The sequence below is a fragment of the Zootoca vivipara genome, chromosome 7 (genome assembly GCF_965207765.1).
Source record: "Zootoca vivipara chromosome 7, rZooViv2.hap1.1, whole genome shotgun sequence".
Lineage (NCBI taxonomy): Eukaryota > Metazoa > Chordata > Lepidosauria > Squamata > Lacertidae > Zootoca > Zootoca vivipara.
Window position 1 is genome coordinate 91,516,811 of NC_142590.1, and position 16,337 is coordinate 91,533,147.

At 48.6% G+C, this 16,337-nt stretch overlaps 1 protein-coding gene across 1 annotated transcript in view; it reads right to left on the reverse strand.

Annotated features, from left to right (window-relative positions):
* Nucleotides 1-5,541: 5,541 nt before the first annotated feature.
* Nucleotides 5,542-16,337, reverse strand: part of RSPO4 (R-spondin 4) — a 31,017-nt gene continuing 20,221 nt past the window's right edge. Inside the window, exons 3-6 of the mRNA XM_035124282.3 lie at nucleotides 13,698-13,886; nucleotides 12,164-12,307; nucleotides 8,681-8,866; nucleotides 5,542-6,943 (exon numbers count right to left, since the gene is read on the reverse strand). Of these exons, the coding sequence (XP_034980173.1) occupies nucleotides 6,861-6,943; nucleotides 8,681-8,866; nucleotides 12,164-12,307; nucleotides 13,698-13,886 (602 nt within the window). The 3' untranslated portion in view covers nucleotides 5,542-6,860. The remainder of the gene's footprint in view (nucleotides 6,944-8,680; nucleotides 8,867-12,163; nucleotides 12,308-13,697; nucleotides 13,887-16,337) is intronic.

Below are 16,337 nucleotides of genomic sequence, written 5' to 3' on the forward strand. Positions count from 1 at the left end.
AAGGAATTGGTAACCCGTTTTCCATCCACCCCTCTTCTACAGACTTCAGGCCTGGCCACCAAGCCCAGGACATGATTAACGGCAGTCGCAGTTCTCGATGCCAGGCCAGCTTGTTTTTGAGCACATCCCCAGGGAGGTTGAAGAGGCCCTCTTTGCACAACAGTGTGTTGCCAACCATAACACCAGACAGACACACACAGAGAGAGAACGAGAACCAGAGGCCTCCCAGTCCTGGGGACCCCAAATTCTTCCTTTCCCTGTTTTGAGCATTCATCCTCACTTGCTAGTGCAAAGTTTACATGGAGGTTAGATTATATCTAGTCTTTGCTGGGGGTGGGGGAGTGAGAAATGTCCCTATTTTCATCTGAGGAATGTTCGAAGAATGTTGGTGAAGATCGCAGAGCCCAGGCAGGTTCATATGGGAGAATTCGGTCCTTCAAATAGCCTGGGCCAAACCTTGAGGCTTGACAGGCATATGTCAAGAATGCTTTGATGGTGATTCCTGCTTGGCAGGGGGTTGGACTGGATGGCCCTTGTGGTCTCTTCCAACTCTATGATTCTTATGGATAGATAAGACTCTGCATTGTCTCGCAGTACAGCTAAGGTTCTGCAACGTGGTTTAATGCCATCTTCTCACTCTTCAAACCCAAGGTGAGGCATTGCTTTGGTCCGAACAACTCAAGAGAGACTCTTCGCATTTCTAGCCCTTGTCAGAGATGTCGCAAGAGAAACTTGGAGGAATTCTCCCTTTCCACCCTGCCAGGCACCCTGGGCCCATGCCAGCTGGGCAAATAAACATCCCAGCCGGCTCTGTTTACATGTTGAGCGAGATCGCTCCTTTGAGATGCTGCCCTTTGGCCTGCAGTCAGGATGGGAACTGGCCCAGCTTTTCCTGCTTCCCAATGCAAATGGGAATGCTGATGTAAACCCAGCCCATGCTAGGCCAATGGGGCAGGCTTGCGAAGCCCCACTTTGCCCCTCCTGGTAAGCAACTGTGGTGCTGCTGCTACATCTGGGAGGCTATTGCTGCAGCCCCACAGAATCGTAGTGTTGGAAGGGGCCCCAAGGAGTTCAACCCCCTACAATGCAGGAATCACAGCTAAAGAATCCCGCTGTTCTTCTTCAAGCCTGCAAGAACTACTTGGTTTTATACTGGAACCCGGAGGTCAAATAACCAGAGCCAGGCGGGTGCAAAACAAGGCATGGGGAAGGGGGTGGAACCTGGAAACACCCAGGATGGAGAAAACGAGGCATTTCCACCACATAGGTAGGGGTGCCAGCTCAGGAGCACCCCAGATGCTAAGATTTCAGGGCACAAACCTGAGACCTAGGGGTGACCCCATAGCAATGTCACTAGTGGAGGCCATTGGTGATGTTGTTGTGACAATCCCCTGATGATGTCATCGGCCGGGCCCTGGAGACAGAGGTTAATTGGGAGAGGGGAGCGGAGGAGGGCAGAACCCCTCCACAGAGTGTCTATGCTATACTTTGCAGCCGTCTCCTGCTGAGCTGAATCTTGCAAGGTGCAGGCATGGCCCTGTTATCATTATAGTTATTGCTGTTATTGCTATTATTCACCTGGAGATCCAAACCCTTCGACCTGCCACCTGGAGAGAGCCAGGTGAACCTGGAGGTCTGGCAACCCAACACACAAGAGGTTTCTTTTTGCCTTGCCTCCGCTGACTCACCCACCAATTGAAAGGGATGGTTCTGAGAGCTTGTATTCTGTCCTAATCGAGCCACACCTGGAGAATCACATCTGGTTCTGAGGATTGCAGTGCTATAAAGGAGGGCAATTCTGCCAAAGGCTACAGCCACGATCACTCTGTTTCCTGTGTCCAGTTCTGGGCGCCACAATTTAAGAAGGATGTTGACAAGCTGGAAGGTGTGCAGAGGAGGGCGACCAAGATGATCAAGGATCTGGAAGCCAAGCCTTATGAGCAGGCACCTCCAAACTGCGGCCCTCCAGATGTTTTGGCCTACAACTCCCATGACCCCTAGCTATCAGGACCAGTGGTCGGGGAAGATGGGAATTGTAGTCCAAAACATCTGGAGGGCCGAAGTTTGGGGATGCCTGCTTATGAGGAACGGTTGAGGGAGCTGGGTATGTTTAGCCTGGAAAAGAGGAGTCCACGAGGTGATATGAGAGCTGTATTTAAATATTTAAAGGGCCAGCACATGGAAGTTGGAGCATACTTGTTTTCTCCTGCTCTGGAGGGTAGGACCCAAATCAATGGATTCAAGTTACAAGAAAGGAGATTCCAACTAAATATTAGAGCAGGCATCCCCAAACTGCGGCCCTCCAGATGTTTTGGCCTACAACTCCCATGATCCCTAGCTAACAGGACCAGTGGTCAGGGATGATGGGAATTGTAGTCCAAAACATCTGGAGGGCCGAAGTTTGGGGATGTCTGTATTAGAGCTTAAGACAGTAAGAGATGTTTGACAGTGGAGCGGTCTCCTTTGGAAGGTGGTGAACTCTCCTTCCTTGGAGGTTTTTAAGCAGAGGATGGATGGCCATCTGTCATGGACGCTTTAGCTGAGAGTCCTGCATTGCAGGGGGTTGGACTAGATGTGACTTGGGGTCCCTTCCAACCCTACAATTCTCCGATTCCATGATTCTATGAATGTCGGTGTTGGGGGTCATGGATGGGGGGAAGGCTTTTGCATTCGTGTTGGTTCCTTTGTCAGTCTTTGGGTGCCTCCAGATGTTTTGGGCTACAGCTCCCACCAGCCTCCATCAAAATGTGGTCAAGAGACGGGGATGATGGGAGTTGTAGTCCAACTGCACCAGGAGGGCCACATGCTCCCCTTCCCTGACTTAATGCTCCTCCAAATGAGCAAGGGTATATAACGCACACATGCAGAAGTTGTTGCTTTTTTAAAAAAAAGAAAGAACGTTTTTATTGGAAAGCAAACAAATCAGACAGCTGCCCTGCTTTTGAACGTGATACAGGCAATATACAAAACCGTAGCATTTGCTGATTTTGCGTTTCACTTGCATTCACTTGAAGGCAACAGCCGAAATTGTATTAAATGCAGGAAAGGAGTACCAGCCATCCTCTACTCTGTAGCGCCCCCAGGTGGTAGCTGCAAAAAAAGTGTATGTAAAAAAACAAAAAAGATCCCTTTCCTTGGAAAAACGTTTCTTTTAAGATGAGGTTGTGTCCATCTTCCATGCAATCACATTTGTTTTTTTCAGCCTAAGTCTCAACAAGGTTTCAAATAGAGGTTGCTATTTACAATGCATCTTTTTTTTTTTTTGGAAAAGAACAAAAATACATCTAAAACAAAATTGAAGAAATAAATCTATATGAGGAAGAGCATTTTAAATACATTGACATTCTAGAAATAAATTCTCTATATTATATATATATATTTATTTATTATTTATAGAAACAATAAAATGTCATTTGCTTTCATCCAGAATCACAGGAACCTATCAAAAAATCTGCATCTTGCTGAAGAAATGTAGCTAGGTAGGCTTACAGTGCAAGTTTTCTCAAAGGCAAGTAACTAAAATAAAGTACCCTAAAGGGAGTAAATTTGGACCTTCCACAACCCTCAGTTGGACAACATAAAGTGGGAAGGGGGAGAGGATTTCTTTATTAAGTATAAAAATTAAGCTGATGCTTATCCACGAGGTCACTATGCAGACTCGGTTCCAAGATGCAAATCGGGGGCTGAATGTGGTGCTGTTTTGTACTTCCCCCCTTTCCCTTTCACGCCCCCCCTCACTTCCTGCAACCTCTAGGCTGAGGAAGAGTCCTGTGGAACTCAAAAGCTCACGCCACTTTTGTGACGTATTGCTCAGTTATCCCAATAAAGGTCTTGCTCAGCTCCTGGCTTCAAAGGTCGCCCTCCCTCGCCACTTATAGAGCAATGTTGCTTCCTTTGTTTTTCCTGTAGAACTAACAGGATTTCTCCACTGGGAAGTTCCTCCCTGTTTGGGCCTCGTGGGAAACCATTGCTGCTCTAGGTTCTGGTCATGCAGGAGAGCTTCCTGTGTGTTGTGTCCACTATATTTTCAGGGAAATGCAACCCTAGGACCCAGGATCATATTCAGCATGTAGCAGGAAGGATTACGGCTATGGGACTAATTTAGCAAATGCGCTCTCTCTCACTCTCTCTTCAAAATTTTGACTTGGAAAAATCTGCAACACCATTGTAGCAGATGGTAGGCAGAGACACGGCTCAGCTCCAACTACAGGATAAATCCTCATGATATGCCTGTACAAACTGGGCTGGGTTATTGCTCTTCTGGGCCCTGTCCTGGGGCATTTCAGGAGCTGGAGTCACTTCCAGGGGTTCTCTGGCAAGAGAGTTGTCCTTCCTTAACTTTCCATGTTTGTCGAATCCAAAGTGAGCCCCGATGGTTCGGCTGCAGGTGAAGTTAGTTGCCCTTAGTTCCCACTGAAATTGATGAGATGTAAGTCGTTCAGCGGCGGAGCAAGCCGATTGGGCACCAGGGGCGGTGTGCGTACCCTGCACCCAGGGGCAGGACTAGTTGCCCATGGGGTGGGGCGAGCTGGGGCAAGACACTCCATGGGGCCTCTGAGGAGTCTGCCTGCCTTTTCACACTCAGCTGCCCTACAGGTGAGGGGGAGGCGGTGGGCAGACTGTTTGGGGCAGCGCGGAGCCTGCGGGGGCCCAAGCTACTGTTTCACTCCCAGGAGAGACATGCGGCTTGGGTGCGCTGCAGGTCCCGCGGCTAGTGCCACCTAGCATTTTGTCACACCCCTCAGTGGTGGGTCCGCCCCCACCGCCCCTCCTTCCTCCGCCCCTGAAGTCGTTATAACCAACTTGTCCCATTGATTTCAATGAGCCCTAACTTCAGCCAACCTAGCCTGGATCCGGCCCATTGAATAGTGCCATTCGGACTGTAGCCTTAGAGTGCTGCTTGCTCAGACCCCAAATCCTTCCCCGTCCCCCCGTACATCGGTATGCATTCATTTCGTAACAAATTTAAAAATGTACCAAAATTAAGCCAATTCAGTTCAACCCTCGCAAATACCAATAGGGGTGGGTAAAACTACGGTAGGTTCATTATTTATATCCCACAGGCCAGGGTTTCCCAAACTTGTGTTTCCAATTGTTCTTGGACTACAATTCCCATCATCCCTGACCACTGGTCTTGCTAGCTAGAGGTGATGGGAGTTGTAGTCTCAAAACAGCTGGAGACCTAAGTTTGGGAAACCCTGCCATAGGCACTCATTCCTTGTGTGTCATTCAGGGGTATGTGTGAAGTTCCGGCAGTGGAAACAGGAGACATTTTATTTTCCCAGAATGCCCTGGGTGTTGCATCATTCCAGGTCATTTAATGGTACCTGACACTCCTCTCCCCTTGCTCCAGAATGACACGACATCCAGGGGCATTCTGGGAAAATAAAGCAAGGGTTGCTGGGAAGATGCAGCCAATGAAATGAAGCTCTTTTGCCACTGCTCCAAATTTGGGGCCCAAGCCACAGCAAACGAGGAAAGGAAGGAAAGCCTGCAAAAGAAAGGATATTTTTTTGCAAGTGAATAACAAAACAACTGCCATTTCAATAAACAACGAAAGGAGTGGTGTTATTAATGCCAAAAACAAATGGAAGAACAACATTGGGGGGATATTCATGCACCCCTCATGGTCGCCTGAATGGACAGAAACCACTGGAGGCCTTTCAAAGACTTCTTTGACATGGAGGCATCTTGCGTCCTGGCTGCAGCAAGACTCTCTCCAACGAAAGTGTGCTGGAGTAGCAGCACAGAGGGGGACCTGGACGTCTAGGGCTTGGCTTGCTGGACTCTCCACAAGCATCAGTGAGCCCCTGTCAACTGCCCAGCCATCACAACTCCTCCTGCGCGAAGAAGGCGGAGATCAAGAGATACTCCCGGCAATCCGCTTTGGCATCTGTGCAGAGAGGATCCTGCCTTTATGGGTTCCAAGTGGGGAAGGGAGGCGGGAGAGAGAGAGGAGGGAAGCATTGCATGGCAGCCTAGCAAACGCATCTAAAGTCTTTCCGGCCTCTTCTTAGGAGGAAAGATACGCCGGATCCTGGCCAGCTTCTTCTGTTCATCAGTTCTGCTAGGTGAGCTCGCCTGCTCCCAGGCAAAGGGTGCAAGGCAGTTGGGTCAGCCCATTTGGGAAAGCCAGGAGAGTTGGTTTTCCACCCACTTGTGAACATCTGTGGTATATTCGCATTGCTTTGGAAGGAGATAAACACAAGCCTACAAGCCACGGACCTTTGAGTCAGGGTGCCTTGCCGCCTCTGGAACATAAAAGAATCTGCCTCATACCAAGTCAGGCCATTGGTCCATCTAGCTCAGCTTGTCTACACTGACCAGCAGCAGCTCTCCGGGGCTTCAGGCCGAGAGGGCTTTCCCAGCCCCAAACAGGTGCTCCACCTTTGAATGACAGCCTCTTTCCATCCTTTGGGAGACGTCCTCCTTCTTTGCTCTTCTCTGAATCCCTCTGGGGTGCCTTTCCAGTTCAACGAAGGCTGTGCAGGGAGTGTCAGCGACACAATGCCGTACGGCCCCAGCGTTCTTTTCCATACTGTCTGTGCCGCTTCATGAACATCCCGGCAATCTGAGGGTGAGGAGGGAGATGTGTGTGTGTGGCAACAAATTAGGACCTCTAAAGGGGAAACATCTGACAGGCCGCAAATGCTTCCTTTTCTCTCTTTCTCGAAAGAAGGATTGTGCAACGTGATCTGGATGGAAAAGATGGAAAAACAACAACAATGCAAAAATAGATGAGGAAGGAACCTCGCAGAGGCAGAGAAAGAAGGTCTTTTTTCCGTCCACTAGGATGCCCCCTGCTGGACTGCCTCATGTACTGCTCCCCTCCCTGACATTTCCACTTGATCTGACGGCGATTAAATAACCATGAGAGATTCCAGCTTTTTCTTCCTCCTCTGTTTTCTTTCCCTTTTTCCGTTCTTTTTGTTTTCCTTCTTCTCTGAAAGGCAAAACCAGAATCACGTTTAGTTCATGCCACGGACAAAAAACAGAAGCTCTTGGGATACACATTACTATTAGCACTGAAAATATCATTTCTAGGCTCCGCAGAAATAATTTAGTTTCAGATGTGGATTTAGAGGTAGTAGCAAACCTCCTCACTGGTGCAAAAATATGTGTAGGAAATAACTGCTGGGGGGGGCAGGAAGGAAAGCATGAGATGGTTTGATGACTTCTAGTGTACCACAATACTATCTAAATTAGCATTTTATAGCAGATCAGGTCATGAACAGCCCTACGAGTCCTTAGGGTGCTTCCAGACACCCTATTTGCTGAGCATTTGCCCTGTTGTGTTTGCAACAAGATTAGATGATGCTGGCAATTTAGCAAGCATTTGCTCCAGTCAGTTTGCAGGGAGGTTAGACGACAGTTGCGTCAAAGGGCTTTATTTATTGCAAGAAGTCCCAATCAACTGCGATTCTGCAACCTGAACATGCCAGTGTGCAACTGAATCTCACCGGAAAAGAGCGAGAACCTGGAAGCAGTGCTGGTCTTAAAACAATAAAACATTTACAGCATTCTGAGGACACTATTTAAGCCATCTAAAAGCAGTTTCGGTTAACAGCGTTATTCCATCCAGAGATCTCGACTTTGCCAGCCTTAGCAGCATCCTGCCCATGGGAGTGGAAGAATTATGGGATGGGGAAGAGGTTGCTTAGCCTCCTTGCCCACCCCCTGGCCACCAACCTGCATCTTGTTCTGTTTCCTGTTAGGGATGGTCTGCCGCCATCCATTATTGTTTTGCAATTCCCCGTTGGTGAGTCTTGAGGGACGCTTGTGTTCTTTAAAATGTCCTTGCCTTGCTTTGTAGTGCATTCTCTGTTTATTTAATGAATTGTAGGAATCTCAATACCACTCAGCTTCTAAAATGCTCTTTCTTTCACACAAGCATACCTGCCAAGTTGCTGTCAGAGAAATAAGGGACCGGACCGGAAATAGCAGACTGGAAGTAGCGCTGCTGCCATTTTGGAACTGGGCGGAGCATGCTCAGAAGTGACTTTTGATGCTGCTTTGCCCAGTTCCAAAATGGTCACCGCGCTAGAATAAACCGAGGAAAAACAAAAAAAGACCCCGTTTTTTCAGCTAGGAACAGCTGGAAAAACGGGAATTTCCCGGGGAAAACGGGAGACTTGGCAGCTATGCACACAAGTGTCCCGACTGGAAAACTGCATTGGCAAAATTCGGAGCAGTGTGAACTTTCGGACCACAGAGCATTCGAGAAAGTGGGAGGCAGGGGAGACTGCCTTTCAGTGCAAACGGAGACGAATTTCACAGCACCCCGCAGGGGAGTGGTGACAGGAACTGCCCTGTACAGCCAATGCAGAACTGAAGTCCTTGCACCTCCCAATCCAGTGACATCACCAGATGATGTCATTTGATTGGCAGGTGGCCAGGGCCGGTATATGTACATCCAGTTTTTTCCCCTTTAAATGTTTTTGGGGGGCCCCCAAGAGATTGGGGCCCTAAGCTATAGCTTGCTTAGCTTATATGTAAATCTGGCACTGCAGGTGGGTGTGGTTTGGGGGAAATTGCCTCTTGGGCTGAAATGGATCTATTAGCGAGCTAAACTTCTGCTGTGGACTAGAGGTTTCCCAGCCCTGTTTGGGATTCAGAAATGCTGGCAAGTCTCTTTGCCCCCTCCCCATAGCAGAGCTACCCCCCTCCCTCTGCACCTCACCTCCTGGGCAGATCTTCTTCAAGCGGCACTTCCTGGACTCGGAGAGCGTCTGGCACGCGGCCGCATCATCTTTGCTGGGCCTGAGGACCTCGCGGACCCGGGTCGTCGAGCCCCACTTGGAGCCGCACGTCCGCCCTTGGTTGTTGCAGGGGCTCCAGCTGCCCCAGGGACCCACCTCACACTTTTCTGGCAGGGGTGAGATAGGAAGAAAATAATAATGATAATAATAATAATAATAATAATAATAATAATAATAATAATAATAATAATATAATTTATTATTTATACCCCAGCCACTCTGGGCGGCTTCCAACAGAAGCATTAAAATACACTAATTTGTTAAACATTAAAAGCCTCCCTGAACAGGGCTGCCTTCAGATGTCTTCTAAAAATCTGGTAGCTGTTTTCCTTTTTGACATCTGATGGGAGGGCGTTCCACAGGGCAGGCGCCACCACCGAGAAGGCCCTCTGCCTAGTTCCCTGCAACTTGGCTTCTCGCAACGAGGGAACCGCCAGAAGGCCCTCGGAGCTGGACCTCAGTGTCCAGGCAGAACGATGGGGGTGGAGACGCTCCTTCAGGTATACGGGACCAAGGCCATTTAGGGCTTTAAAGAAAAACCCACAATCACCATGTCAGAATATAGGAAGCCGGCTTGGTTTGACCTTTGTCCATCAAAGTCCAAGATTGTTCGAAGCAGCAGAGAACCCAAGGGCCATGTTTCCTTCCATGGCCTAGAGACACTCCATGGGCCGGATAAGAAGATCCTGGGGGCTGCATGTGGCCCACACACCTGAAGTTCACCACCTGTAAGGGATTGGTTGGACATGGAGGAATGGTGGGGGGAACCAGCTGGGGGTTCGTGGTGGACCAGGTTGCTGGCTGGAGCAAGACGGTTTGAGCATATTACACCGATCCTGGTCCAACTGCTGTGTTGTTGTTGTTGTTGTTGTTGTTTAGTCGTTTAGTCGTGTCCGACTCTTCGTGACCCCATGGACCATAGCACGCCAGGCACTCCTGTCTTGCACTGCCTCCCGCAGTTTGGTCAAACTCATGTTCGTAGCTTCGAGAACACTGTCCAACCATCTCGTCCTCTGTCGTCCCCTTCTCCTAGTGCCCTCAATCTTTCCCAACCTCAGGGTCTTTTCCAAGGATTCTTCTCTTCTCATGAGGTGGCCAAAGTATTGGAGCCTCAGCTTCACGATCTGTCCTTCCAGTGAGCCAACTGCACTGGCTACCATCCAACTGCACTGGCTACCAATGAGTTTCTGGGCCCAATTCAAAGTGCTGGTGCCTATAAAGCCTTAAACGACTCAGGACCACAATACCTCAAGGACGGCCTCTTTCCCTATGAACCTACCCAGACCCTCAGATCATCTTCTGAGGCCCTCCTTCGTGTGCCTCCTCCTCGAGAGGTCCGGAGGGTGGCAACACGAGAACGGGGCCTTCTCTGCAGTGGCTCCCCGTCTGTGGAATGCTCTCCCCAGGGAAGTTTGCCTGGTGCCTTCATTGTACACCTTTAGGCGCCAGGCAAAAAACATTTCTTTTTAACCAGGCCTTTGGTTGACCTGACTGACATCCTATACACTTTTAAAATGTGGCTCTTTTTTGGGGGGGGGGTGTTTATTGGGTTATTGTTCTTATTTTGATTTTATATATTGTGATCTTTTCTGTGAACCACCCTGAGACCTCTGGGCATAGGGCAGTATATAAATTCAATGAATGAATGAATGACAATAAGTGATCCGAGGGAGAAGACTGGGCTTAGTGAACTGGAGGAGTCTGTTGCAGAGAGAAGTCCTAAAGCGTGGACTGAGAACAGGAGGAGGGAGGCAGAGGCAGAGATTGGTCTGGCTGAAGAGTCATGGGTGTCTCCCCTTCCTGCTTGCACCCCAGAACCAGAAGAGGTGTGAAGAGGGTAGAGGAGAGGTTGTCTGCACACAGGCACAGTCTCAGATTGCTTGAGGAAAGCCCTGGAGAGGAGGGGACTTAGGCAGCTGTGAGGAGGCAGGGACTTTCAGTCTCGGCAACTGATTTTCATGGAGTAAGACCACCAGGGATTGGGTGCTGTGCTTATTAGGCCTGCCACCCACCCGAGTCTGTGGAGATCACGTTTTTGCTAATAAAGAGTTGACTCCAACATTGAACAGTGTGATTACGAACCGGTCCTCTCCTCTTAACACCACCTTTGTATTGACTGATGGAACTGTATAACACATGCAGTTATTTCAGCATGTGGCAGCCCTAATTTACAGCAAGATTTTGTCATCAGAGATTTGTCAGCAGGGTCTACTCTCCATATCGCACGTTCCATCGTGGACAGAGCAGAAGTTGCTGGTCTAGCCAATCACGTGTCAGTTGTGGCCATAGGACCACAAGGCTTCTCTGTTCTCCTCTGTCGTGGAAGGCTGAAAGGCACCCCTGCCTATGAAACATCAGTGTACAGTGGAACCTCGGTTTATGAACACCCCGGTTTATGAATTTTCGGTTTATGAACACCGTTGACCCATCTGGAACGGATTAATTCACTTTCCATTATGGGAAAGTTCACTTCAGTTTATGAACGCTTCAGTTTATGAACAGACTTCTGGAACCAATTACACCCATGCTTCGGGTTAAGTACGCTTCAGGTTGAGTACTCCGTGGACCCATCTAGAACGGATTAATCCACTTTCCATTACTTTCAATGGGAAAGTTCGCTTCAGTTTATGAACACTTCAGTTTAAGTACTCCACGGACCGCCTGGAACAGATTAATCCACTTTCCATTACTTTCAATGGGAAAGTTCGCTTCAGTTTATGAACGCTTCAGTTTAAGTACTCCACGGACCGTCTGGAACAGATTAATCCACTTTCCATTACTTTCAATGGGAAAGTTCGCTTCAGTTTATGAACGCTTCAGTTTATGAACAGGCTTCCGGAACCAATTGTGTTCATAAACCGAGGTACCACTGTATTATATGATATCCTCCCTTCCCCCCCCCCCCTAGGATATTATGTACGTAGGGTTGCCATATGCCTGGAATTTCCTGGACCTAGTTGGGGTTCGTCCACTGAAAATTGTGTCGGGGTGTAATTTCTGATAATCAGCCAAAATGTGGAACAGGCATAGGCAAACTCGGCCCTCCAGATGTTTTGGGACTACAACTCCCACCATCCCTAGCTAACAGGACCAGTGGTCAGGGATGATGTGAGTTGTAGTCCCAAAACATCTGGAGGGCCGAGTTTGCCTATGCCTGATGTAGAATTTTTGGCAAGTTTCCTTAAAAACACCTCAGAAACCTAATTTTATTTTTGGAGATTTTGCCAAAAAAGCTCAACAACTTTGTGTCCGGATTTTCGCTTTCTGAAATACGGCAACCCTAATGTATGTGTATACATTTTTATTTAATGTAAGTCACTTGGAGACCTTTGAGTGACAAGTGACTGATAAGCATCCCTAACAGAGCCTGGGGTGGGCTCTTCGCTACTCCTTGCTTGGCTTACCTTGGCATTCCCGGGTGCTGTGCTGGACCACAGTGTCCTGGGGACACGAACTGAAGCATTTGCCTTTGTGCAGGTAGAATTGCTCTTTGCATCTCATGCAGAAGTCTTTGCTGAAGCAGCTGTCGCAGCTGGGCGACCTGCACTCTGCACGGGACAACAGAGAATAAAGTGGGAGAGAGGGAGGGAGGTCAGCAACACCTTGCCATACGTATATTTATTTCTTCCTGAAAATCTCCAACCCACTGCCCACAGCAACAGAACTCCCACAACTCTACAATTCTATGATTCTATTATTTTAATAATAATATTCCAACATAAATATTAAAATACACTAATTTAAGGTAAAGGTAAAGGGGCCCCTGACCATCAGGTCCAGTCATGTCCGACTCTGGGGTTGCGGCGCTCATCTTGCTCTATAGGCCGAGGGAGCCGGCGTTTGTCCGCAGACAGCTTCCAGGTCATGTGGCCAGCATGACAAATCTGCTTCTGGCGAACCAGAGCAGCGCATGGAAACGCCGTTTACCTTCCCGCCGGAGCGGTCCCTATTTATCTACTTGCACTTTGATGTGCTTTCGAACTGCTACCGGTAGGTGGGCAGGAGCTGGGACCGAACAACAGGAGCTCACCCCGTTGTAGGGATTCGAACCGCCGACCTTCTGATCAGCAAGCCCTTTCCATGGGACTCTCGCGTGGCAGGAGGGGGCTCGGGGAGGGGGATTAGAAGAAGGTGGACAATATATATTGTATGTTCTTTATTCATTTTGTAAAATCAATAAAAATCATTATATAAAAAAAGCAAGCCCTAGGCTCTGTGGTTTAACCCACAGCACCACCTGGGTCCCTTACACTAATTTATTAAACATTAAAAGCTTCCCTAAACAGGGCTGCCTTCAGATGTCCTCTAAAAGTCTGGTAGTTATTTTTCTTTTTGACATCTGGTGGGAGGGCGTTCCACAGGGCGGGTGCCACTACCGAGAAGGCCCTCTGGCCTGGTTCCCTGTAACTTGGCTTCTCGCAGCGAGGGAACCGCCAGAAGGCCCTCGGCACTGGACCTCAGTGTCCGGGCAGAGCGATGGAGGTGGAGACGCTCCTTCAGGTATACTGGACCGAGTGATGGAGGAATCTGCCAATTTCATTTTCTTCCAGGTTTGCATTTTGCAGCTTGTAAGTTCAGTTCCCCTTATTTATCAGTTCATCAGTTTGCTATCACATTGTTGTTGTTGTTGTTGTTGTTGTTGTTGTTGTTACTATTTCTTCTCTATAAAAATTAATATGCTTTCCCATGTATTTGTCATGAAATATACACAGTTTGGCAAACAGTTCTGCCCATTATAATGCATTTTTGTATGGTGTTTAAACAACATGTGCATTTTTCTGTATACTTTCCCCTATTAATCACGTTTTTGCATTTTGGGAAATGAAAACGAGGTAGTTTGGCTTTGGAATTCCCCTCCCCAGTTGCAACCTCCAGAGAACAGAGAGGCCAGAGCCCCATAGGGATAGGAGAGACCCGCTTGCGTAATCAGCCACCTACTAATGCAACGGTTGACCTCTTGGCCTCGCACCCCAAAGTATCCCGGTGGACAGGCGTGGACGCAGGCACCGTACTGCCGGATCCCGTCCCTCCAGATGAGCAGGAAGAGCCTCTGCTGGCAGGAGATGCATCCGTTGTCCTCCGAACACATGACACACCCGGTGCAGTTCTCAAACAACGTGGTGCTTACTGGTAGGGAGAGAGAGGAATCAGAGATGGGAAAGAGGCAGTGAACAGGGACTACTGACAGCATGAGCATGAGCCAGATTTATGTATAAACTAAACAAGCTATAGCTTAGGGCCCCACTCTCTTGGGGCCCCCCCAAAAAATTAAAGGAAAAAATATGGATGTACATTTCCAAAATATAAGCATAGCTGCCAAGTCTCCCGTTTTCCCCGGGGAAACCCCTTTTTTCTTACCTTTTCCCGGTGGTCACCTGTATCACTTAGTCTCCCGTTTTTCTCCATTATTTTCTCCTGCCGGCGGCCATTTTTTCTTCTTTCCGATTTGCCCTTCTATGGGCACCAAAAATGGCCGCTGCCAGCTTCAAAAGTCGCATCTGCGCATGTCCGGAAGTGCATAGACGTGACTTCCGGTGTTGGCGGCGGCCATTTTGGTGCCCATAGATGGGCGAAGCGACACCGGAAGTTGCGTCGGCACACTTCCTGACATGCGTACAAGCAACTTTTGAAGCCGGCGACGGCCATTTTGGGTGCCCATAGAAGGGCAAAGCAACACCGGAAGTTACATCGACGCAACGTCCGGTGTAAAATGGCTGCCGGTCCCGGATTCTGCAGTCCGGAACTTGGAAGGTAAGAATATAAGATAAAAAACACATAAAATAAAACCCAACAGCAACAGTGTTTGTGTGTTGTGTAGGCTCCTATGATGTAAGTCATGGGCCCCGCCTGCTAGCCTGCTCCCTAAAATATCACGGGTTTGCTCATTTCTATATATATAGAGAGAGTGCCTACATGGACTAGTTGGATGGCAACAAGGGCAAATGGCTTGAGATACCTATTAGGTCCATAAATTACCATATAGCATATATTCAACACGAAAAACAGCGACAATTTGTTGTGGACAAAGGACAGCTGGACATACAGAGGGCCCCATCACCTTCAGTAACTTGGGGCCTCATCAAACCTAAATCTGGCCCTGGTTACATGAGGCAAACCCTCCAAGTGCCCCTATTTCCCAGGGACAGTCCTGGAATTACGAAAGTCACCCCAGCTTCTGATTTGATCCTGGACGCAGAATGTCCGTATTTCCCCTGCCAGCTCCAGTGCCGATGAGCTCCGGGAGAAGGATGAGCCGGTGCTTGTCCTAAGTGGCAGCTGTGGCTGCAGTGGCCACAAGAGAGGATCCTGTGGCCTCTCTATGGCTGCTGCTGCCGACCTCCTCCTTTGGGTAGCTCATGGCAGCTGCTGGAGAGCAAGTGAGGTGGAGGGGAGTCTGCCCCATCAAGGACCACCTCCACTGGCTCTGAGGGGCAGGTAGAGGTCAGGGCCACCCTGGGCAGGAAGAAAGGGGGAGCAGAGCACAAGGGGCATTGGTTGTTTCTTTTAATGCTTTGTGCATCTGCGTCTAACCTTTCCCCTCTCTAAAATTTATTTATTGGTGTGTGTTTTTCCTTTTGTAAATCTACAGAAGGGCATGTGTGGCTGCGTCCCATTGGCAAAGTAGTGGAGGGACTCATCCTTCTTCCGATAGGAAAGGCTTTGCAAATTCCACAAATGCTAAAAATATTAACCTCAGCTGTTAAAATGCACAAGCCCAGTAAAACATTGACATTATAAGCATCCACAATGAAAATGTGCAATAAAACAATCTCATTGAAAACTGCGCAGCAGATGGAGCAGGCTGAGAGATTGTAAAGCTCAGGGATTTTGGATTGTAAGCCCTTTGGGGTCAGGGACTTGTCCCTTCATTTTTGCAAAGCATCCTGTGCTTTACAAAAAGAACAAAGTTTGGGCTAAAGATGTGGCTTTGAATTGGTGTTCCAGGAAAGCCTGAGGTTGCTTGGAAGCAGGTCTCCACGAGAAAGTGAATAATGGCAGACTAGCTTCCCAGAAAAACAGGAGATCAGCACTGCAGGTCTCCCCCTGCAATGCACAGACCCAGACAGTATCCGTTTTTATTTGCAAGACAACAGGGAGACCCACACAACAGACCTAGCCAATGCTCTCTGGTAATGGACACGGGGATATAGGAAACCAGCTGTGGTACTGAGTAAGTATGTCATATGGAGGAGGGAGAAAGATTGTTTTCTGCTGCTCCAGAGAAGCGGACACGGAGCAATGGATTCAAACTTCAAGAAAGAAGATTCCACCTAAACATTAGGAAGAACTTCCTGACAGTAAGAGCTGTTCGACAGTGGGATTTGCTGCCAAGGAGTGTGGTGGTGGAGTCTCCTTCTTTGGAGGTCTTTAAGCAGAGGCTTGACAGGCATATGTCAAGAATGCTTTGATGGTGTTTCCTGCTTGGCAGGGGGTTGGACTGGATGGCCCTTGTGGTCTCTTCCAACTCTATGATTCTATGATTCTAAGTAAGCAAGGCACAGTGGCCAGGATGGCAGAAGCCCATCACCTACAACCATCTGGGGGATGATCATAGCTGAGTGGCAGGACATCTGCCTT